At 36.0% G+C, this 23,461-nt stretch overlaps 1 protein-coding gene and 1 long non-coding RNA gene across 10 annotated transcripts; one reads left to right on the top strand and one right to left on the bottom strand.

Annotated features, from left to right (window-relative positions):
* Nucleotides 1–30: 30 nt before the first annotated feature.
* LOC105055484 (uncharacterized) lies at nucleotides 31–1,554 on the bottom strand. The gene is made up of 2 exons (XM_010937322.4): nucleotides 937–1,554; nucleotides 31–860 (listed from the first exon to the last, which is right to left on the bottom strand). Exons 1-2 carry the CDS (start codon nucleotides 994–996, stop codon nucleotides 132–134), a joined length of 789 nt encoding a protein of 262 aa, XP_010935624.1. The 5' UTR covers nucleotides 997–1,554; the 3' UTR covers nucleotides 31–131.
* Nucleotides 1,555–4,765: 3,211 nt separating this feature from the next.
* On the top strand, nucleotides 4,766–23,192 carry LOC105055487 (uncharacterized). Of its 9 annotated transcripts, none has more exons than XR_012135737.1 (6): nucleotides 4,770–5,122; nucleotides 5,232–5,282; nucleotides 18,315–19,429; nucleotides 19,535–19,692; nucleotides 21,627–22,635; nucleotides 22,785–23,192. It is a non-coding gene; the product is annotated as an uncharacterized lncRNA (long non-coding RNA). The 9 variants fall into 9 exon arrangements; XR_012135738.1 differs by having other exon boundaries at nucleotides 4,771–5,122; nucleotides 19,554–19,692; XR_012135736.1 differs by lacking the exon at nucleotides 19,535–19,692 and adding an exon at nucleotides 17,838–17,954 and having other exon boundaries at nucleotides 4,777–5,122.
* Nucleotides 23,193–23,461: the final 269 nt, after the last annotated feature.

Raw genomic sequence — 23,461 nt, 5'->3', positions numbered from 1 at the left:
AGTACAGCCCCAAACACAAAGGCAAGAGGATAGGCAAGATAGCAAGTTGATGCATACCAGCAATCTCGAGAAGCCCAGTAGTAAATTGACAGGTCTACGAGTTAATTTGATAACACTGACATGCTCCTCGTTCATACCTCTCCCTTCATGGTTGGGTACGTACTCAGAAAAGAATCCTCGGCGTTGACAAGGTCCGTTATGTCGTCCCAACAACTCAAATGGCTCGTTGGAGCCTGCCATGCGGCGAAGCCATCTTCACCAACAATGGGATCCAATCTCGTGTAGTCGTAGGGGGACGAGCAGGAAGAAGAAGAGATGGAAGATAAAGGATTGGTGGCGTTGGCAGAAGAGCTCAAAAAGTCCGCTTCTCCCGTGGCGGCTTCCGGCAGGAACGGCGGTATAGACGACAGCACCGGCCCGGCAAAGCCGCCGCCGCCATCCATGCCATAGTCCAGCGGCAGTGGCGGTGGCGGGTGGAGCAGCACCGGGCGAAGAATCCCGGGAAAGATGCCGCCTTGGCCGTCCCCATCATCAAACGGTGCCATTTGCTTCCGTTGCTGGCCGTGAGCCAAACCGTTGTTATCCATCGAGGGGGACGCGTCGTGCGCGGTCTTGACACGCTTGTTCTTGCGGCCGCCGCCGACGGGGACGTTGCGAAGGGTGCCGCCCTCGGTCCAGTGCCTGCGGCAGGCCCGGCAGAAGTGCCGCGGCTGCGACTTGCTGTAGTTGTTGTAGTAGCAGAACTTGGTGTTGGCGGACTCGCACCTCGGGCACCTCAACGGCGCCGCCTTTTGCCACTGCTGCTGCTGCTCCAGGGCTTTACCTTCACTTCCTGGCTTCCGCATCTCCAAACCTCCATCCTTAAATCAACATCCAAATTAAGAACACATAACTCGAAGCATAAGATGGTAAACCCAAAAACAAAGCAATGATCACCTGCGACCAGTCGAGGCTATCGCCAGCGACCAGCTTAGAGCTGAGGTCCATGGTTGCCATTGGTGGTAGAAGAAAGAAAGAAAGAAACAAAGAAAACTGTGAAGAGAATCGCACTAGCGTTTTGGGAAGAGGAGGAGGGGGAGGAGTCTATTGAGAGGCCGGAGAGCTTGTGATGCGGCTGGGGAATGCAAAGGGGGAACAGCACGGACGAGTGGGCGAGGAGAAGAAGAGGGCATGTCGGAGCGGGATGGAGCCTGGTGGGCAGATCAGACGTGGAACGATGGTTATTAGCTCTCCACTACTGTCTTCGCCGCTGATTTTGGTACGACAAGAGTTCCACAGGATTGATTGATTGATCCCAAAGTAATGACGACAAAAGGAATAAAGCACCGGAATTAATGGAGGCACCAGTAGTCTCTTCTTTCTTTCAAGCCGCATATCGATGGTTTGTCCCTCCAAGCACCAATTTATATATTAAGCTGGAAGTAGAGGCTTTGAGCGTGGGGTATGGTAGCGGGCGAGAGAGAGAGAGAGAAGCATTGCTTAGTCCTTAAGGCGAGCAAGGGGACCAGAAAGGAAGTGGAAACACGTGCGAGTTAGATGTTGGACATCAATTAGGTTTGTATTATATGCTAATAGATGGTGGATGGTTGGTGTGGTGTTTATGGTGTGCTGAGAAAGAGATTCTAGGAGAGTTTGAGCCAACCACTCAGTTAGGCAGCGGAGCAAATGGGAGAATGGGGTCCAGGAAAGGGACGGCGCGGGGAGAGAGAGAGAGAGGGGGGATGGCGATGGGTACGGTGGTCGGTGGAAGCCTGGGTGGTTTTTTCCGCGGGACGGCGTGACCGCTGTCCGATCCGACGCCAAGGTGAGTGGGCGACAGATATGACGGATAGCGAGATGCGTCGGTGCCGCTTGGGACCCACCGGAAAGAGACAGACCCGTCCACCTATCGTCACCTTCGGTCCAAGAGTGGCACGTTAATTGGATCATCCTATCGCGTCTCTATCCATCCTCTGGTGCTGCAAATAGAGAAGCTCTCTATTCTTGATGGGTTCCACTTCCAAACTATTCTTTCTTATTTCCTCGTTAATTAATCATGTGAGTTGGCCATGCAAGAAACTAGTATTTCATTGTTATACATGTACACGCACATTGGAGGTCATTGGACGGTGCGTGTGTGTGTGAAGTATGTTTGTTGTTGAAGTAAAACGAGTCAACAAAAGAAATTATCATTTTTGTTGCTTTGTATGAATTCATGATACTGAACAATGTTAGGCAACTAGCTAGGAGTAGTCATGGTTTGTGGACTATATAATTATCCAGTGAAGCATGGACCACACATTATGCCTTCCAAAATAAGCAGCGCCGTCTGCATGCTGGAGCAAAAGCCGCTCCCACCTTGTGTGTGTCTTTCACATGCTGCGCATCCTCCAGTGCACTCATAGCACTTGTGGAATATTGGTCATCAATATCATCAGATAAAGACCAGATGTTCATTAGGTAATCGACAAATCGGTAGATCATATAGCTGTAAGGCATGTAGCTTAGCTATACTGGTTGCACACTGTTGTTTGAATATAAACTCATGAATTGATTAGAAGATTAACCACATAGGTGACTCTTCGAAATGAGAAGCATTTTGGAGGGAACAAAGCTCTTAGCTTACCGGCTGAAAGTATGCCTTGGTGAAAAATTAGATGCAACATAACTTGATTTGCAACGAGAATCTCTCGGGCAGCTGATGTGTAGATTTTGATTAATGAGTTCGCTAAAACTTCAATCGTCTCTTTAGCAATAATCTCAATTGATGGTGAACTGAATTCCAGGGAGCCCGGTCCTCCCTTAGCTTTCTCCTGATCCCTCCTTTCATTTAGAATCAAAAAATTATAATATAACATTTAACACATCTATAAACCAAAAGAAAATTTCAGAAGCAGAACATGCAATGATGCTCTGTTGTTCGTAGTGCTCTCGTTATGTCATTTGTAATAGCATGAGTAATGATTTGCATATTGTGGGTGGGGCACAAGAAATAGTATCATATCCAGCAGATAAGGTTAGCAGACAAATTGTTTGATGTGTAACTTGTACATGCTCATCCCTGTTAATACTATGTCTTGGCTTGACCTAACTATCTAGATTTAGGTCTGATGGATACGATATAATGATTTAATATAATGTTGTTGGACAAATACTTTGCCACGAGGCACCCCAATAATAACATCTTGACTATTTTGAAATTGACGAGAAATATATTTTGTACAAGTTCTCGAGATTCTGTCCCATCTATGGGTCCAATTAGCATTTTTATAACTATGATTCTTTCTCCACACTTTCCTGCTTATGGTCTGATGGCGTGACAGTTGATTCCACCTATGAGTGAGAAAAATATTGGGAGGATTTTGTGATAGTGTGACTTCAGAGATAATGCCATTCATATTTCATATTTTGAGCCCATGTGGACCTCAGTGATGATATAAGTTGGATATAGGGGTCACAAGCCTACGATGACTCACTACCAGACGCATTTGGTTTCAATAATTTACATAATTATGTCAGAAATGGCCACAACATTTACAAAGGCTACGTCAAATCTGATATCAACTTACTACTCTCTTTAATGAGTCATCAGTCACAAGCTACTGTTGCTGAGTCAAAGTTGGAATCTTTCTCTTGTGCAATTGCTGAGACGAGTAGCAATCAGTTGATTTGAAGTCTCTTTAGGAATAAAAAATTATGAAGTTGGGTTCATTCAGCATAAAGTGATTCAGCATAAGTGTATTTAGAATAATCTTATCATGCCCCCTCAACTTTCCAGCGAAGTAGGTGGAGAATTCTAGCAGCTTATAACTGGTATACTTGCGTCAGAGCAAGAATATCAGAGCTCCAGCTAAGGCACCAATCCAAATGACTGAAACCGATGAAATCATTGCGAATCTACTGTTAATGCAAATCATTACATAAATTATGTACGAGCGATGCATTAAGCCAATATGCCTCTAACAAACACTTTATTTTTATTAGATTAATATTTAATAAATTTGGAAATAAATAGCCATACAGTACATATATTTTTTTTAAATTATATAAATTAATTATAAATAATATAAATTATTAATATAATTTTAAAAATTATTATGATATAAAAAAATATCATTAATTTCACATTAATTATGAGTTAAATAGAATCAAAATAGATAATATTTCGTATGTTAAATCTTGAATTTTGGATTATCATAGAGATTATAAATAATCTATATCAATTTATAATATTTTTTTAATTAATATAATTTTGTATCAATATGTATCATTGTTATTTTTATAGGACTATTTACTGGTGTACATAATATTTAAATATATTTAATATTATGAAATAAAAATATAATTTTTTTTTTTAAATTTTTTAAAAATATTTTAATGCAAACTAATCCTAAATCATTTTTGAACTGTATCAAGACAAATCACCAAATCAACATCATGTTACTCATAAAAGTAAATCAGTCCCAAAAACAAAGCAAGTCCACAACCTGGCTATCCAAGCTGTGGGAGCCATGAATCAAGAAGTTTTGTCTTTTAACTTGAATAGCTAGAACCTATGCCAACTTTAACAGCATGCACCGGAGAGAATTTTAAGCCGGCACCCAAAAGTTTAAAAAAAAAAAATAAAAGTTGCACGTCAAATCTCATGATACCCTCAACGCGTCGAAGTGACGACGAATGCACACGACGCAAGTGGCCTATCTTATCACCACCGGTCCCCATTATTTTCTGATTCCCGGAATCAAATCTTAAAGTGGACCCCACAAACCCAACGCCTCGGAATACGAGTCTCTCGGCCAAGCAACCCGGTCTCGATCGGGACTGGCCCACAACCCATAACATTTCTACGCGGACCTAAGTCGTTGCCGTCGATTATTTCCTGCGTGGACCATCGGACGGTAGATCCTGCTCCCGCATAGAATCGAGATAGGTCTCTTCTACCTTTCCGATCCCAAACCCATCTTTCTCTCTCGAGTTCTTGATACACGAATCCTTCTTCCTCCTCTCAGCATTGTTCTTGGAGTTTGGAGATGGCGTGGATCTCGATCGCCATGATCTCTCTCTGGGCGATCTCTCTGTCTAGTGTGGAGGGTTTTGTCCTCTCCTTCTTGGGTGACGTCGAAACCAGCAGTCTTTTCTTGTGGTGAGTTGCATCTCGATCGATCGCCCCGCTTCTTTCTCGATTCTATTGATTATAACCCTAGCATCGTTATGGATGTTTTTCAAATCCTTCTGGTTCTTGTTTCATCCAGCAAGAAAAGAAATGTGTTATTGCCGGTGGCGCATCCCGATGACGAGTCCATGTAAGGCCTCATTCTTGATTTCTGGTTCTAACGTTTCTTTTATCCAATTCCTGATTTTGGATTGAACTTTTGGTATTCGAGCTGATAGGATGTTGGGATCTTGATTTGGATGCTATTGGTCTAGTTTTCCTTCTTTTCTAGAAATTTCTGAATTGAATATGCAGTAGTTTAATTTTTGATCTGTGTTCTAATGAATAATCTGTAGAAGACTTGATGCTTTTAAATGGTTAACATATAGATACAGGATTTTGGTGGAAGGTTTTGATAACATTAATTTGGGAATACATTTATGTTTCTTTGCTGAATTAAAGGTCCCAAAGGATGACTCTTTTCAGTTGTTCATGAGTCAAAAATCTGCGGGCACACCGTTTTGCATTCTTGGTTCTGTGGTCTTTATATTTCCCTTTCCTCCCTGTTGCTAGGTTTAACAAAATGGCCTATGCAGCAACGTTGGACTTGCTTATGACATCTTTGCACACATGACAGTTTTAGTCATTTCGCTTATCTTTTCCCTAAGCTTGTGCTGTCGAGTTGGTTTTCTACATGGTTGAATTCTTAGTTGTTGTCTTAATTTGGTAAAGAACTCTCCTCTTTCTTCTTAATGTGTGTGTGGTCATTCATCATCAATGGTTTTTCTTATATTTCTAGAATTCAACTCTCAATTCATGATCAGTAACAATTAATGGATGTCCATTTACTTCATATCTGAGCCTGGTCAACATCTGCCGTCATCTGCTTGTGATATGGAGGGTACTGCAAGAAGAATGAATGAACAAAATTAAACCCTATTCCATGGGCATGAGTTAAAGGTATATGGCATCTCGAGAATGGGAGAGTATGTATTAAATTGATATTTGGAAATAGTTTTGCCAATTATGTGGCATACAGGGGATCCCACATATCGATGCAAATAAGTATGGATGCTGTACTTATTGTACGAAAATGTATTGTTTTATTTGTTGTGATTCTATTTGCATATATTTTGTACCAATCGTACTTCAACATCTTTTCTATCATTTTAGCTCTTAAGTGAGTAGAATATTTCTTCCAAAAATGTATATTTCCCTGGTAGCATTTCTTTACACCTTGTGGTAGTCCTTTTGGACATTTGTATGCCTATTTCATCTCAACAATATTCATTGAGTTCTTTTCTTAATTAATATAAAAAAATTTTATTTATCTAAATAATTTAGTTTTTAATTTATTTATCAGGATGATGCAAAATCGGTAAAATACCATTTTGAATGGCATTTTATCATGACCACGTCACCCTCTATTTTTCACATAGATCACATAAAAAAAATTTTAAAAATAAAAATATTAAAAAATATGACATTTTTAAAAACATCATTTGGAATGGCGTTTTTAAAAATGCCATATTTTTTGATATTTTTTTTTAAAAAAATGATAAAAAATAAAAAAAATTAAATTTATAAAAAAAATAAAAATATTAATTTTAACAAAAATAAAAATTATCACTTAAAATTAGTATCTCCATTTCAATTTATCTTTTTAAAAAAATATCTGAAAAAAATTTATGTAAAAAAAAATTAAAAATACCATTAAAAATTTTAAGAAATAAAAATTATAATTCTAAAATTTAAAAAAATAAAAATTTTAATTTTAATTCAAATAAAAATCTTCATTTCAAATTACAATTTCCTTTCCAAATTAATTTTTTTAAAATAATATCATAAAAAAATAGAAAAAATAAAAATTATAATTTTGAATGAATTTTAAAGAATAAAAATTTTAATTTTAATTCAATTAAAAAATAATTTTAAATTATTTTATCCATTTAAAATTTATTTTTTTAAAAAAATATTTCAAAAAAATCTTAAAAAATTAAAAAAAATTACCATAAAAAAAGAAAAAATGAGAGCCAAATAAAAATTATAATTTTAAATTTTAAAAAATAAATTTTTTTAATTTTAATTTAAATAAAAACTATCATTTCAAATTATTTTCTCCATTTCAAATTAATTTTTTTTTAAAAAAAATGTCAAAAAAATAAAAAATAAAAAAGTGCCATAAAAGAGCAAAATATTTAAAAATTATGAAAAAATAAAAATTATAATTTTTAATTTAAAAAATAAAATTTTTAATTTCAATTAAAATAAAAAATACCATTTCAAATTACTTTTCTCATTTCAAATTATTTTTTTAAAAAATATTCCAAACAAAGAAGTAAAAAATGAGAAAAAAATAAAAATTTAAATGTTAACTCAAATAAAAAACATAAATTCAAATTATTTTTTTCATTTAAAATTAATTTTTTTTTAAAAATATCCCAAAAAAATTTATGGGGGTTAAAAAAATAAAAAATATCATAAAAAAGAAAAATATCAAAAAAATGAGAAAAAAATAAAAATTATAATTTTGAATTTAAAAAAATATAAATTTTAATTCAAAATTTTTTTTAATACCGCACCGTACGTAGCTGTTTGTGTCCATACCGGATTGAGATGTACCAGTGCGGTCCGATTCATCTCATAATTAAATTATCCGATATACTATTATTATTTATATTATAATTTTTATAGTCCTTTTAGCATAATTTTTTCTCTCCTAATGTTCTGAGACATATTAGAGTATGTGTAACCATATCCATAAAGCATAATATCCGATCATTTGAAATTAAATAATATAAAATAAAATCAATAATTAATAATATTAAATAGAATAAAAATGTTAAGCGTATAAAAAATAGTACAATAAAAGTTTTAAAAATACTAAGTACAAATCTAAAAAAGACTAAATCCCACAAGGACGTCGTGGTGCCCGTGGTCGCTTGGACCTTCTCAGGAAGGTCCTCAACGACTGCTCCTACTCCTGCTGTGATGGCTCCTCTCCTATATCAGTGGAGGAGGTTTGCTGGTCATGTTGCTCAGGAATAACGGATGCTGTCGGATCATCTACGAACTGAGCGACCCGCTCAACCCTTTTATCTGGATACACGTATGGGCCTGAAAAGAAAGTATCATACCCATGTGGCCAACTAGTATCCGGTGATGTCATCTAGGGGATGTAGGAAGAAGAAGGCGCTGCCATCTGTGGATCAAAAGGCGGTGGCATCTGTGCAGCATCTAGTGATGACATCTACGGAATATGCGGTGATGACATATGTGGAACATATGATGACGGCGTATATCTCATATCTGGTGCATCGGCTGCTCCATACCAAAGCGCACAGCTATATAGATCAACACCAATCGCCACCAATATTTCGAAACTTGTTCTCTCTATCTCACGCAGTATCCAAATCCGTTCATCCTCATCAGTCGTAGATAAAGCACGACGAACGTCTAACACAAGACCTGACATAGAATCAGTCTACAAAATAAAAAAAAACAGTCAATATACTGTAAAATATAAAACAAAAATATAACACAAACAACATAAGCTAATTTTCGTAGTCTTACCAAAAGACGCACAGCAGAACTCTCGCCCTCGTATCCGAAAACTGCATACCGAGGCTGTCCAATGACTCGCACTGTAATGCTAAAAAATCAAGTCATGTAGTCATCGGTATATGAACGATCTCTCAAAATGGGATCACAATGAACAATATAATCTCGACGTGCATCCCAAATATCGATGTACTTTGCATGTCTGATACGCCAGTCAATACGAGCTCTCCCTCGTCGATCAATACGATGAAGTCCCTAGCTGGTATCAAATTGCTCTGGGATACCCTAAATCTGACCAAACTGCCGCAGGACACGATCGGAAAGATGTCACTCTACCACATCAAAATAAATAAGTGGTATCCTAGCAGTCCATATATCATGTCCAACTGTACACATCTGCAGCAATATAGCCAATATCTCATCTGTATATGGCTCCCACAAAAATTGATAGAGTTAAAATAAAAAAAATTAGTAAGCTAAAATTTTAATAGATTATGAATACTGTAAAATGATATTTGTAAAAAATTCAGAATTTACCCGTCTATATGTATCAACTAATATATCCAACTAGCACTTATAAATCCGTGTCACTCTCGTCGATACGTGATGAACGTTGAATACAACGTTCCATCTGTTTCACAATCTACTCATGTTAAATAAATTTTATCGAATTTAAAACAGTAAGTTTCAAATAAAAAAAATAATATTTTTATGCCCATATCCCAATGGTCCGTCCAGTCTGAATGGAATATCAGGATCATGCTGCTCTGATGGCATCTCGAGCAAATATCGTCGTAATGGACTAATAGTCGGCATACGTTCCCATACCCAAATCTGCAAATTTCAAAAAAATCATACATGATATATCCAATGTTTGAAATATAATTAAATATTAAAAATAAAAATTTTTAATTCACATACCTGTAATAATATAAGATAACCATCAATCTCGCTCTGATCAGCATAAGAATCCCGATACATAGCTCTGTACAGGCAAGCTAGTACTGCATTGCCTCAACTGAGTCTACGAGCGAAGTCTAAATCCTCTAATAATGGCAAAAACATCAACTTCATCTTATTCGATGAAGTATCGGGTAACAGAACACCACCTAACAATGCAGCACCTGACCTCTAACATACTGCTGCACCATCTCCTCTGGTGCATCATCCGCAATATGAAAATATCGGTAACGATCATCCAAACACTCAATCTTGAGTCGTGAATGATCGAAAAAGTGTGCGTCGGGCTCAAACCCTAGCAATCGCAAGCACAAAGCCTGCCACTCCGGAATGGTAAGCGTGGGATCAACTCCGGTAACTGGATCGCCATCAACTGTAGTCCAGTAAGGATGCTGACATCCTGTAAAGTAATGGTCGCTTCACCAAATAGAAGATAAAATGTGTGTCTCTGGACACCATCTCTCAAGCAAAGCAGTAATAAGACTAACGTCCATCTGTATACGACCGATCCGATATACTCCATAGAATTCAAGATATCGTAAATAATCTAGCACTACTCTATGTGGGATGTCCTCTGTCCTCCAGAAGTCAGCATCAGATCGTCGTAGACGAAGGTGTCGGGCTCCTGCAATAAAATATAATAATTAGATAATGTATATGATTTTTCAAAAAAAAAATTTAAATAGTAAATAGGATTGGAATGCTTACGCCGTCATCTAAAATAGTCTGTGATCGATGGTGCTCCTGCAATGTAAGAATACTACTGTCTCGAGGATCGGGATACTACAGATCGTAAGTCATAATACGCTAATGAATCTAAAATAATGATATTATCACAAGTGTATTAAAAAATAAGAAATATGATATGATAGCCATTCATTTTATGAGAAATATATTTTAAACACAATATTGTCACACAATACAACTTAAATACAAAATTCAGTTCATCTCACAGAAATACATAAAACAATGACGAAAATACATCTTCGGAGCCTTTAATTTCTTCCACTGCTTGAAGTTGAAGTGTGTTGAAGTATCCTAGGACAGCGGCAGCGGTCATGACCCTGTTCCTTACAAATGCCACAGTGGTTCTTATTTCTTATTTGCCTATCATCCATCTCATTTCGTAGTCTTGTTGACTTTGGTCTACCTTTCTGCTTGGGTCTCAAATGATGATGTTCAGGAATACATTTGAACATACGTGTATGCATCCAATAATCTTCATGTGGTAATGGATTAAAGCCACCGCTCTAAGCATTCATATATGCTGTAATTGTATATGCATCATCCACAAAATCATTAAAATGTATAGCAATTTCTTGACACAGACAAAACGTGTGAACATGGATATTTGTACATGCTCCACTTTCCACAAGATCATTTTTTTTCGGCTAAAGTAATAGTATGAGAATTTTCTCTATCTCGTAACCCTACGCTTGCTCTCCTCGTAAGCACTTCATATATACCTCTTTAAAGGTTGAATGCTGTTACTTGATGCTGGTTAGCTTTAACTTGATCTTCAGCAATCTTAATTACAACATGAGGAGTAAAAAGATTATTTGGATTCTTCTCTACATATCTCAAAGCTTGGACATGCCTCGTATTGAAGTATTTCACAAGACGATAAAATGTCATTTGAACACAAGCTGTAATTGACACATTTCTAGCTCCTCATAAAACACTGTTAAAAATCTCCGACAAATTTGTAGTTAAGACATCATAGCGCAAGTCATCATCATGTGCCAATGTCCACTTCTCCTTTTCTATCTCGGACAATCAGCTCCAAGCCTCTTCATTCACTATTCTGATCCTATCCATAATAAAGTTGAACTTGCGAACTTGATGAGCACTTTCTGCTTGCCATACTGCTCTTTTTAGCTGCACATTTTTAAAATGAGTGTTGAAATTACTGCAGATATGTCTTAAGCAGTATCGATGATAGGCACATGGTGGACTCCATCTAATAGACTCATCTGCGATGGCATTTAATATACCTGGATGTCTGTCAGAAATTAAGCATATTCTATTTTTATCTTTGATGATATGTGTTCTGAGCTGGAAAAGAAACCAACTCCAACTTGCAGTCAGCTCCTCATCCACAATTGCATATGCTAATGGAAATATCCCATTCTCTGCATCAATTTCTGTTGCAATTAACATCTTACCTTTAAACTTTCCATATAAGTACGTTCCATCAATACTGATTACAGGATGGTAGTGCGTAAAATCCTGGATAGATGGTTTGAAAGCTCAGAAAATATAATTTGAAACTCAGACATTGGAATTCACAGTTTGAAAAAAATTCCATGAAACAACTATACCGAGATTTGCATGATGAAGTGCAGCCATATAATAAGATAATTTAGCATAAGACGGCTCCCATTCTCCATAAATATCAATCAATGTCTTCTGTTTTCCACACCATGCTTTCCTGTATGACACTGTATATTGAAATTGATCATTAACAGCTGTCACAATAGCTTCAACTTTGACATCGGGATCTTTCTTAACAATATGTTAGACTAGTGTGCCAATCATCTTTCCACTGACATATTTGTGGTCTCGACTCAACTCCGTAAACAAACAAGTGTGAGGACCCTCATATTTTGTGATTTGAAAATATCCATATTTTTTCAACAATACAGCACGAAGCCTTCATTTACAATTTTGAGCATTATCTGATGATGCACATCGTACGGACCATAATTTCAAATGTGATTGAACTATATTATATGTCCGATGCTTCATAATATGATAAAGATCAACAGCTCTCCTTACATAATCTTTACTCTCAAACATTAAATCTTTACAAAATTCAATCATCGAGGAGTCCCAAACTAAGGGAAAGGGAGGGCCGGGGCACGTCGGTCCGCCACCGGCCCTCTATCGCCGGCGGCTAAGGAAAAAGAGAGAGGAAGAGGGAGAGAGAGAGGAAGAGGGAGAGAAGGGGGCCGGCCAAGGGAAGGGGAGGGCCGGGGCGCGCCGGCCCGCCGCCGGCCCTCTGTCGCCGGCAGCCAAGGAAAAAGAGGGAGAGAGAGAGGAAGAGGGAGATGAGGGGGCCGGCCAGGGGAGGGGGGGCCGGAGCCTGCCGTCGGGGCCGCCGTAGGGGCACGCCGGGCCCTCTGTCGCCGGCGGCCAAGGAAAAAGAGGGAGAGAGAGAGAGGAAGAGGGAGAGAGAGAGAGAGCAAGAGGAAAGAGAAAGGAGGGAGCTCACCGCCGTCGGGAGGTCGCCGTCGTGCCGTCGGAGAGGAGAAAACGCTGGAGATAGCCGGAGAAGAGGGAGAAGAAGGAGAGTGGGGTTTTTTTTTTTTTTTGGAATTTAACCTTGAAAAATGCCAAAGGGAATGGCGTTTTCAAAAACGCCATTCCCTTTGGCATTTTTTCTCCAATTTTTTTTCTTTTTTTCTTTTTTTATGGTTTTTTTATGATTTTTTTAATTTTTCTTTACTTTTTTATGTGATTTTTTAATAAATAAAATTAATTTAAAATAGGCATAGTAATTTGAAATGAATTTTTATTTGAATAAATAAAATTTTTATTTGAAATGATTTTTTAATAAATAAAATTTTATTTTTTTTATCATTTTTTATTTGAATTATAATTAGAATTTTTAATTTTTTAAATTTAAATATATAATTTTTATTTTTAAATTAGGATTAGAAATTTTATTTTTTTTCAATTCAATTTTTTTTCTTTTTTTCTTTTTTTATGGTATTTTTTATTTTTTACACCAATTTTTTTCTTTTTTTCAGATATTTTATAAAAAAAATAATTTGAAATGGGAAAAGTAATTTGAAATGATATTTTTTATTTTCATTAAAGTTAAAATTTTTATTTTTTTAAAATTTTAATTTATAATTTTTTTTTTCACATTTTTTCTTTTTTTTTCACTTTTCGTATGGCATTTTTTCCTTTTATTTTTTTGAATTCAAATTAAAATTTTAATTTTTTATAACTTAAAATTATAATTTTTATTTTTTTCTTATTTTTACTATTTTTTTCTATTTTTATAAAAAATTTTTGAGATTCTTTTTATTTGTTTGGAATTTTTTTAAAAAAATTAATTTGAAATAGGGAAAGTAATTTGAAATGATGTCTTTTATTTTAATTAAAATTAAAAATTTTCTTCTTTTTAAATTTAAAATTATAATTTTTATTTTTTTTATTTTTTTAAATTTTTAACTTCTTTATGGCACTTTTATTTTTTGAATTTTTTTATTTTTTTAAATATCTTTTTTTTAAAAAATTAATTTGAAATGGGGAAACTAATTTGAAATGATGGTTTTTATTTGAATTAAAATTAAAATTTTATTTTTTTAAAATTTAAAATTTTAATTTTAATTTTTTAAAATTCAAAATTTTAATTTTAATTTTTTTTATTTCTTTCTCATTTTTTCTTTTTTTATGGTATTCTTTATTTTTTAAATTTTTTTAGATATTTTTTTAAAAAAATTAATTTTAAATGGACAAAATAATTTAAAATTATCTTTTTTATTTGAATTAGAATTAGAATTTTTATTTTTTAAAATTCATTCAAATTTATAATTTTTATTTTTTTCTAAATTTATCCTCATTTTTTTCTTCTTTAATGATATTTTTAAAAAAAAATTAATTTGAAAAAAAATAATTTTATAGTTTTTTTTATTTTATGCTATTTTTTAAGATCTTTTTTGAGATATTTTTTTAGTATTTAATTTTTAAATAATTTTAAAATTATAATTTCTATTTTTTTGATTTTTTAATAGTACTTTTAATTTTTTTGCACATTTTTTTCAGATATTTTTTTAAAAAGATAATTTGAAATGGAGATACTAATTTTAAATGATAATTTTTATTTTTATCAAAATTAAAATTTTTATATTTTTATAAATTTAAATTTTTTTATTTTTTTTATTTTTTTTCATTTTTTTTTTACGGAGAAAAAAAATACCAAAAAAATTTAAAAGCGCCATTTGGAATGGCATTTTTAAAAATGCCATTTCAAATGACATTTTTAAAAATGTAATATTTTTTGATGTTTTTATTTTTTAATTTTTTTTTAAGTGGTCTATGTGGAAAATATGGGGTGACGTGGTCATGGTAAAATGTCATTCAAAATGATGTTTTATCGAATTTACATTATTTTAATAAATAAGTTAAAAATTAGATTATTTAGTTAAATAAATTGTTTTTATATTAATTAGAAAAAACTCAATATTTATTGTACCAATACCGAGTACTGTATTGTTACCTTACGGATGTGTTTTCGTACACCTAGTACCCTATGGTACATCCCCTGTGTCAATACGGGATCAGAGGCACTTTTCTCACACCTAGCGATAGGGCCGTGCAAAATCAAGCAATATGGATCAGTACAATATGTAACAGGGCAAAACCTATTGGTTCCACCTGATAAAGGCTGGTTTGACCCGTGAGCCAAATCACGTATCGGTACTCTACCATTATCTCACTGGTATGGTATTCCCAATACCAGCAATATGGCTCGATATGATGAATCATGATCTCAGCTATATGATTTGTATAGGTTAGCCCGTTGTGTAGTTATAAGTAACTAGGACTTGAACTATTAGCATTTGTGATTTTTTTGTTCATTCTCGAGAGAAAAATGGCTTGTTCCATGTCCACCTCCCATATTATTTATTGAGCATTAACATCGAATTTACCATAGATGTTACCATCTCATGATAAATTTGTTTGAATCTGCTTATCAAAGAAAAAAAAAGGAGAAGAAAAGAGATTTGTCTAAATCCTGCTAGACTATCATGCTAGAACTTGGTGTATTTGCTCCATAACAGCTGTATTAGACTTAGTTTCTTGAATTTTGAATAGTTCAAGAGTGGAGATGTGGGGTTCTTATAATTTTGGCTACATAATTACTTAAGAAATATAAGTGTAAAATAATATTAGGTACTGAAGAATAATAAAAATCTACCTATCTTACCATTTTCCTAGATTAAATAATATTGAAATACATTATATAGATTTTCAAGAAGCAAATAGAACTATGATTATCATAGTTAACTAAGATAAGTTTTGATGAGTAGTTTAAATTGTGGAAATGGATTTTTGTGAGAAGGGCTTAGGAAATGGGAGATGAAATATGAGCAAGATCGTAATGTGTGTCACAAAAGGTGGAAGATCCAGCAACCAAAGTTATGACCCATCGATCCTATCATTATGTCATTAAATGCCAGAGTATGAAAGAAATTCTCAACACATTAGTCTTCGCAGGATCATTTAGTTACTTGTTGCCTGATGCTCCTTTGGCAACCTATTCATCCGCAGACCTCCTCTCAGCAGTCTTCTCCAAGATTCACTATGTTTTATCATCTAATATAGTTATTTGAATACATTGTGATTTGATCAAGTCTTTTCACATGTTCTTTTACCTCCAATTTTTTATCAACTCTCACCTAGCATCTAATACTTCAAATTCCACAGAAATAGAGAAATTCTCAAAAACCAGTTTCAAAGACCTCTGTCCACTGTAATTTATATTTTGAAGATGCTCAATCTGATAAGTAGGCTTCTGAGTGTTTATTGTAGATTAGTGGTGATTAAGCTCCTGCATATGTTTGATTTACAGTTCACATTTTGATACTCATGTTTTGGTTAAAGTAATGTAACACAATGCTTTATGATTATTAAGGCTCATCATGCCTCCATTTTGCTTTCAAGATTTCTTTTAATAAGTTAGTGTTGGGGATATCTGGCTAGGACACCACCACCATGAGACCTTTTCGATACTACTTGCGTTGCACTCGATTATGTGTAGATATCGCAAGAGAAGAGAAAGAAATACGAAACAAGAAAAAGCAATAAGTACGTGGATTAGCTCAAGGTTTATCTCCATGGGGCATACAAAGCTTCACTATGAAAAAGAATAAGTACAAGAGGAGATTTTCGTACTCTCAATCCTTATACACAATCTCTTTCAACTAGAAGCTACCCTTACAAAGCTCTCACTAGAACCTAAGGAGACCCCTGACAGTCTGTCTGAAGCACCTACTTCTGCTCTCTGTCGGTGCCTCTTCAAGGATCTGCATCTCAGGGTCTGCCGCTGTCTGCTCCACTTGAGATCTCTCGACTGCACCAACTCTCTGCCGAACCATCACTAGATACTTCTCCTCGGTTGTCCACAGATCTTCTTATAGGCCCCAAAACCTAAAAAATATCGGAAAGAGACTTTTGATCGTGTCAAACAACGTATCAGAGCCACAAATCAAAATCGAAAATCATACGAGTCATCGGATCGTGCATCCTCGGGGGAAACGGTGTCGGTCCACCATGGAATGTGCAAAACCCAGGAAAAATGAGTGCTCGGTCCACACGCCCTCCCATGGACTGTCGGTCCACGCACCGCACGTGGACCGCATGAAGAGGGCAACGTCCGCACGTCCATTGGGCCGGCCCGCATCCATGCTGGGCCGCGTGTCTGCTCCACCGACTTGGCCTGGCCCGCTCTGCTACCGGCGACCCATGGGCCCCCTCCGACGGCCCGTGGGCCATACCAACCTCAATGCTGGCCTTTTATCGTACGTATCTCCTCCGTCTGGGCTCCGTTTGGACTGTTCTTGGATTCGTTGGATTCTGTTCGTCGTCCTGGATCTCGTTTCAGACTTATTGTGGATCGAATCTCGAGACGTTTTCCTTAACAGTTAGTTTGTGTGGCAACTTTGTAATTTGTCAGATCCATATAACTAATAAGTATCATTGGAAAGCGATGTATTGGATAAAATAATTAAAAGAGATTTGTTTTTGCATGATTCAACATAGTTCATTGGTCATCTGCTTTCCTCTTCCTTGCTTTTAGGAGATTTCACTTAGAGCTATGTGATATAGGTCTTTTTCTTACTTTCCTACTCCCATCCATCAGAAGACAACTGTTTTGACTATTCATGCAGAGAATATATTAAATATGAATATGGACATAAAATGATCAAGCTTCTCATTTACTTCTAAGTTTTAAAGTTGTCACATGTCAGACATGGCAGTGGACATCTGTTTCTATGTTGATGCAATACTTATGATTCTTTTAATTCAATGTCCTTCTAGTAGTGGTGCTTAATAATTTACAATTTATCTGGTCTTGTGTGTTAGTATAGACAATAAAAGAAAATATTGAAATCATTGTTGCTGGCTTTCATGGAGGTTTTTGACCCCAACTATTCTTTTTTGACGTCAGGAGGGGCGTAATCTTCACACTTTGCATGTCAATTGGTATTATGCATGAATCTAACTATTCAGAATGACGTGCACGCTAGCATTGGGAGTTCTGTTTCAAAGTCATGTTATCTAATTTGTAGGATGCCAGTGCAATTCATTATCTTAATCTGTTTGTCTAACTTAGCTTATAACATGTATAGAATGGGATGCTAGATCGTGATCTAGCAGAATGGAAGGTTGACCACAAATGCTTTATGCATCCTTTTTCTGAGTTGAAGATTGCTCAATTATTTTAACTAATTCCATCTTATACCCTATGACTGAAACTCAACAAATTTATTCTTTTGCCAATAATAACCACTAAAAGTATTTAATTGCTGCAATTTTTTTAATGTACTCTGAAATACATTTTTATAAAAATTTTCAAATGTTTTCGTATTTTATCTAGCTTTTAGGATTAACTGATACAAATGGCTGTCTGCTGATGATTATGCAGGTTCATTGGTGTTTCAAGATATCTTGAATGATGAAAAAATGTAGTACATATAAGATGTATCCTTTTTAAGGCACGGGAGGGTAAGGCCCATCCATGGATTTCATTAAGTGGATGAAATCAAAAGAGTACAGGTGAGGATGAAGGAGTAAAATTACACTGATAGAAGAAGAAACTAGAAGGAACAATGAAAGAGAGGTAAGGATATTGAATGGAAGAAGAGAAACATTCGGTGAAGGAGGTGTTGCCAGTGGAGTACATGGTCATGTGTGAAAACTAGCCATGGTTGAAGAGATGAAGGTGGTGACATCTCTAATAGCTTGTGCAAAAATTTGTTTCCTCTCATTTCACATCATCCATAGTATGATGAAGGGAGAGAGTTCTATTTTTGCTTTGTGTCTCTATTTCCATCAAAAGATGGAGTGATGATAGATTCAATATCTAGTGGATTGAAGTAAATGCTAAGACATCGATTTATAACTGCCATATTTGAGAGGAGAAGGGGCATGTGAGTAAGATATGCAAATGTGTTTCTTCTTCACTATGGCAGCGCACACAGCAATATCCTCCTCACTATGCTGTCAAAAGTTTCTCATAAATTGCAAATCACGCAATGACAGTGACTTTTTGTGGCAAATATAATTTCCAAATCTGTTGTGCCCAAGAATAGGAATGCCTCTCAGAATGTAGATGCTTGTAGGAGTTGACTGAAAATTTGCCATTAGGGATCATTTCCAAGAAAAGTGATTCTGGCTTTGGCTTTCCAAGTCAATCGTGTTAAGCACCATATAGAGAAGGTTAGAGTGCTCTTTTCAGTATGTTGTTCAACTGGTACCATAAAAAAGTTAGTACGGAGACCTCAAGGTTTCTGGAGATGGCGGAAAGGGGACTGTCTGAGTACAAGGGGAACTTCGTTGAATTTAAGTTCCCAAAGGAAGCCAGGCCAAAATCTGATGTGTCGACCATTGCCAAGTCTGATAATTCAGGCTACAAAGAAAAACCAACAGAACATCGCAACACCACTTTTCAGAAGGCCAATGTAGTTGCATGCAAATTCCTGGAGGAGGAGAATAGCGGTCTTCTAGTGTAGTGTTTTTGGACAATCACCCTTGGCCAAGGTAAATATGTTTCGTTCTGCTAAATTTTATAATGACTCATTTTATTATGAAGAGTAAGTTGTGTGATGGTAAAATTCACTTATGTATTATTGCATAATGTAAAAGGGGCCATTGCTTGGTACAGCGGTAAAAGGCTTGGTCTAGCAAGCGCAATGGCATGGGTTTGAGTCCAAGGGCAGCCACTTTGCGCAAAGAAATGTCAAGTGTTAGGTTAGTCCCCGATTTGCCCCTCCTGGGACCTGGGGTACCGAGAACATAACTAGGTAATGTAGTTTTTTTTTTTTTTTAAATTATTATGTGATGTTTTAGAGAACTTAAAAATGAAAAAATGGCTTGTGGTTTATAAGCATTTTAGATGTTATAGCTGATCCAAAATAACCAGACAAGTCTCGATTTGTAACTATCTTTCCAGATAATATCAAATTGACATTTGGCTTGAGTCCAATCAACCCTAGCTAGAGGAAACTAAGCATGAACCATGTACCATATTCAAGAAGCCACAACTAAACCAATGAATTAGGGTTTGATAGTAATTTGTTCATAACTTGCATGGGTCCTACCTGAGTTCAATTGTTCAATATATGTTCTTTTTTTTTTTTTTCAAACCATGTGTCTTACATAATGGAAAGCCCATCTCCTTGGAATGCTCTTTTTGCTCTCTCTTCTCCATTTACTGCCTCCATCTCCTCAGCTTGCTGGCTTCCCCTTCTACATTTCTTCTGTTCTCGTTCCTCGAGAACTTCTTCCTTAGTCCCAAACTCCTCACATCCCCACACTCCTGGACAAAAGAAATAAAGAAAAGAAAAAACAAAGAAAAAAGAGAGAACAACCTACTGATCTCCCTTGACCCCTACAACCAATTCAATGCTGTCCTTCATGATCTACGCGCTAGCTCTAACAGCCTCATTTATTGCCTTGTGCCATTGACCCCATCATGACTCTTCTAGGCAGCCACTTTGACAGCCTCAATTGCATTTTAGGTTATCTCAATATGAATTCCCCATCTCTTGTAGCTGTCTCCCTGGTTCTATTTTGTACAAGTTCCCCCGACCCCTTCTTCAGCCTCAGCATTGCCCTTGGTGGTTGCTTTGCACTTGCCAACTCTCCCTCACCTCCAGCCCATCGCCATCCACTTAGACACCCTTGCTTTATTCTTTGACCAATCCCCTTTTCTTAGCCTATGTTTAGCCCCCTTTTTATTCTTAAGACCTGGACATAATCCTCTTCTTTAATTAAAGGAGGAAAAATGGGCAGGGTTGGGTTAGGACTGAGCTTTGATTGGACAATGGACCCAAGCTAAGACTGCAACCCATCTGGATGGAGATGTAGACCCAAAGTCAAAAGTTCCAGTTGGCCCCGTAAGTGGACTCACATGGGCTCAACCCAACTTTGGCCATTAATTACAACGCAGTGCTGATTATAGTCTAGATATCTAAGATGTTGTAGATGAGTAGATCATGATTAATGGCATCACCTTCAATTTCTGCAGCCCATAATGTTGGTTTGTTTTACCAAACTTTACTGCCTGGTACAGGGTATACCCTACCATAGGAGCAAGGTAACGAGATTTGGTGTGCCCCCTGTACCAAATATTAGTACTAAGGTCTGTACCATACCATCACATGGTATGGGGTGTACTGGTTGTGTACCATTAAGGTTCAAGTACCAAGATTGCAAACCTTGGTTCAAATCAGTTACCTCATCTTTCTGTGTGTACGCCTCAGTATTTGAAGCTGATGTGGATGTGGGAGCAAATGTTGGTTCGGGTACTGGAAAGCAAGTCATTAAACAAAAGCTGAATGAAAGAAAAAAAATTGCTTAGGAAAATGCTTGACTGCCAAGATTGTTGCTGATGTAAACAAGCGAGTCAACAATTTGGAACCGTTTGCTAGTATTATGCATTGCCTACAGATCATATATCATTATTTCATGACCGACTGACTGTTCCTTCTTTTATTTTTATGCATTGGAACTTGGATTCATTGGGTTGCTGCGTACTTGGATCCCTGGTTCTTAAGTTGGATGTTAAGATTTCTATGTTTTCTTAGAATTTATATGTGCAATGACAAATTATTTAGATAAGTCAGCTACTCAGCTGTATGGATTATGTCGGTTTCTAATATAAAATTTGATGGCTGAAATTTTTTGCTTCATTCTTATTGCAATGTCAACAACTCTTTCCTATGGTAACTTTCAGGTTGTGGACGCATACTTTGACTAGAAAAACAGCAACTACTGTGATTTTTTTCTCGCTATTAAATTTCCAGATCAGTACAAGTACTCTTCGCAAGCATACTGGCCCTGTGGACATCTGGTTGTCTATCTTATGCTCTCTATCTAATCCAAGAAGACATATGTATTGCTTATCCAACAGCCTTCCACCCAAAAACTATCTGAGCAATGGCTGAACATGAGATCCAATGGGTTTGGTATGCATCTTTAAGGCTTCCCTTTGGTGAATGATGGCCGTTCAAGAAAATTAACTTCATTTGTATTGTTCAAATAAGGAATTAGGGTAGACCTTTTCTTTCTTTATGACAGACCTATTTTATTTATCATCGGTGTAAAAGAAGCATAGCTTGTAATCAAAACACTAAAAAGGATGTATTTCAGAAAATTAAAAAAAAAAAAAGAAAAAGAAGAGAGAGAATCATCTTTTCAAGAACTTCATACGCTGACGATACTTGCAGGAAAGGATCTTTCTAAAGAGGAAAAAAATTTCCTGTACGCTTTGTTGTTCTTTCTTTTGCTATTTGGAGGAAAAGAACTCTTGTATTATTATGTAATAAAATAAGTTCCTCCTGCAGTATCTTTTGAATGATTTTTCAGCCTCTTAATTCCTTCTTTCAGCAAGTAGATCTTGGACACTTTAGGTTAACAAGATGATCAGCAGAACTTGTTGAATTAGTACTTCTATACTCTGGACACACTCAACCTCTTTCTTCTAGTATCTAAAAAAGGGTTGATTGGAATTTTAGTGTGTTGATTATATAATTCAACTCCCACATTCTTGAATAATCCATGCTCCACCTTATATATCATGTACGTCTTATTTTATCAATGTTCATTTTTAAATATATGCCTCCTTTACTGGAGCTTTGGATCACAATTATTTTGAGAAATAGTGTTTGACCTGCACAGCACATCATGCAGTGCCAGCCTCAGCACAGCAATGTAGCAGCACAGGAAAAAAAGAAATCTTGGAGGTAGGTTATGCTAAAGAAAAAAAGAATATAAAATATATTGTATAAATTAATTAGTCAAGCACTGATGGTCTTTATTGTAGATATGTCCTAATATTCGTCCATTTGAATTTTTTTCTACTGTTTCTTTAGGCTTGGTTGTGGTTCTGCAGGTTTGGGAGGTTGTTTCTGCTGTTCTCTAGTTACACGAACATGAACACGCTTCAAAAAAATCAATCTCTGGCATTTCTTGAATGAATAAATTGGCGACCTTCATTTCATACATCGATTTGATCTTTACCATGGAACAACTTCTCTCATGTAGCAAGTTCCCTCACGGTGTCTCGGGCTTGTCAGAAAAGGCAATCATCCATGGAGCTCAAGCGTTTGTCATGATAGTGATACAAGATAAGAGTACCAGATTGAAAGATTGGCAGCCCGTTGTAACACGTACATGGTGGAGATTATAATGTATTGCTTATAATCCTGCCAAAATTGGAGGTCTGTGGTTAGCAATTTTTGATGGCTTTATGTAATAATCTCACGAATAAACGTGTGAAATCTAGGCCTTATTATCTGGAGTCTATGACTCTTCTGGTTGGATTCTTTTCCCTTCTACTTCGGATCGTACTCATTTTAATATCTTACCAACACTATTCATGCTTATATTTTTAAAATATTCCAAGACTGATGGTCCAGGATTACATCATTGTTCCACCTCACAATGGGAGTTGGTAAACTATTTTCTAAAGTGCATGCTGTTTCACACTACTCTTTGCAAGGGAAACTAAATGTCATTCGGGAGGAAGCGGTTCATTAAATAATGTAGAAACCCTCGTGGCTTGTTGGG

Source organism: Elaeis guineensis, chromosome 12 (genome assembly GCF_000442705.2).
Source record: "Elaeis guineensis isolate ETL-2024a chromosome 12, EG11, whole genome shotgun sequence".
NCBI lineage: Eukaryota > Viridiplantae > Streptophyta > Magnoliopsida > Arecales > Arecaceae > Elaeis > Elaeis guineensis.
The sequence above is the reverse complement of the archived record's forward strand: the minus strand, read 5'-3'. Positions and strand labels throughout refer to the sequence as shown.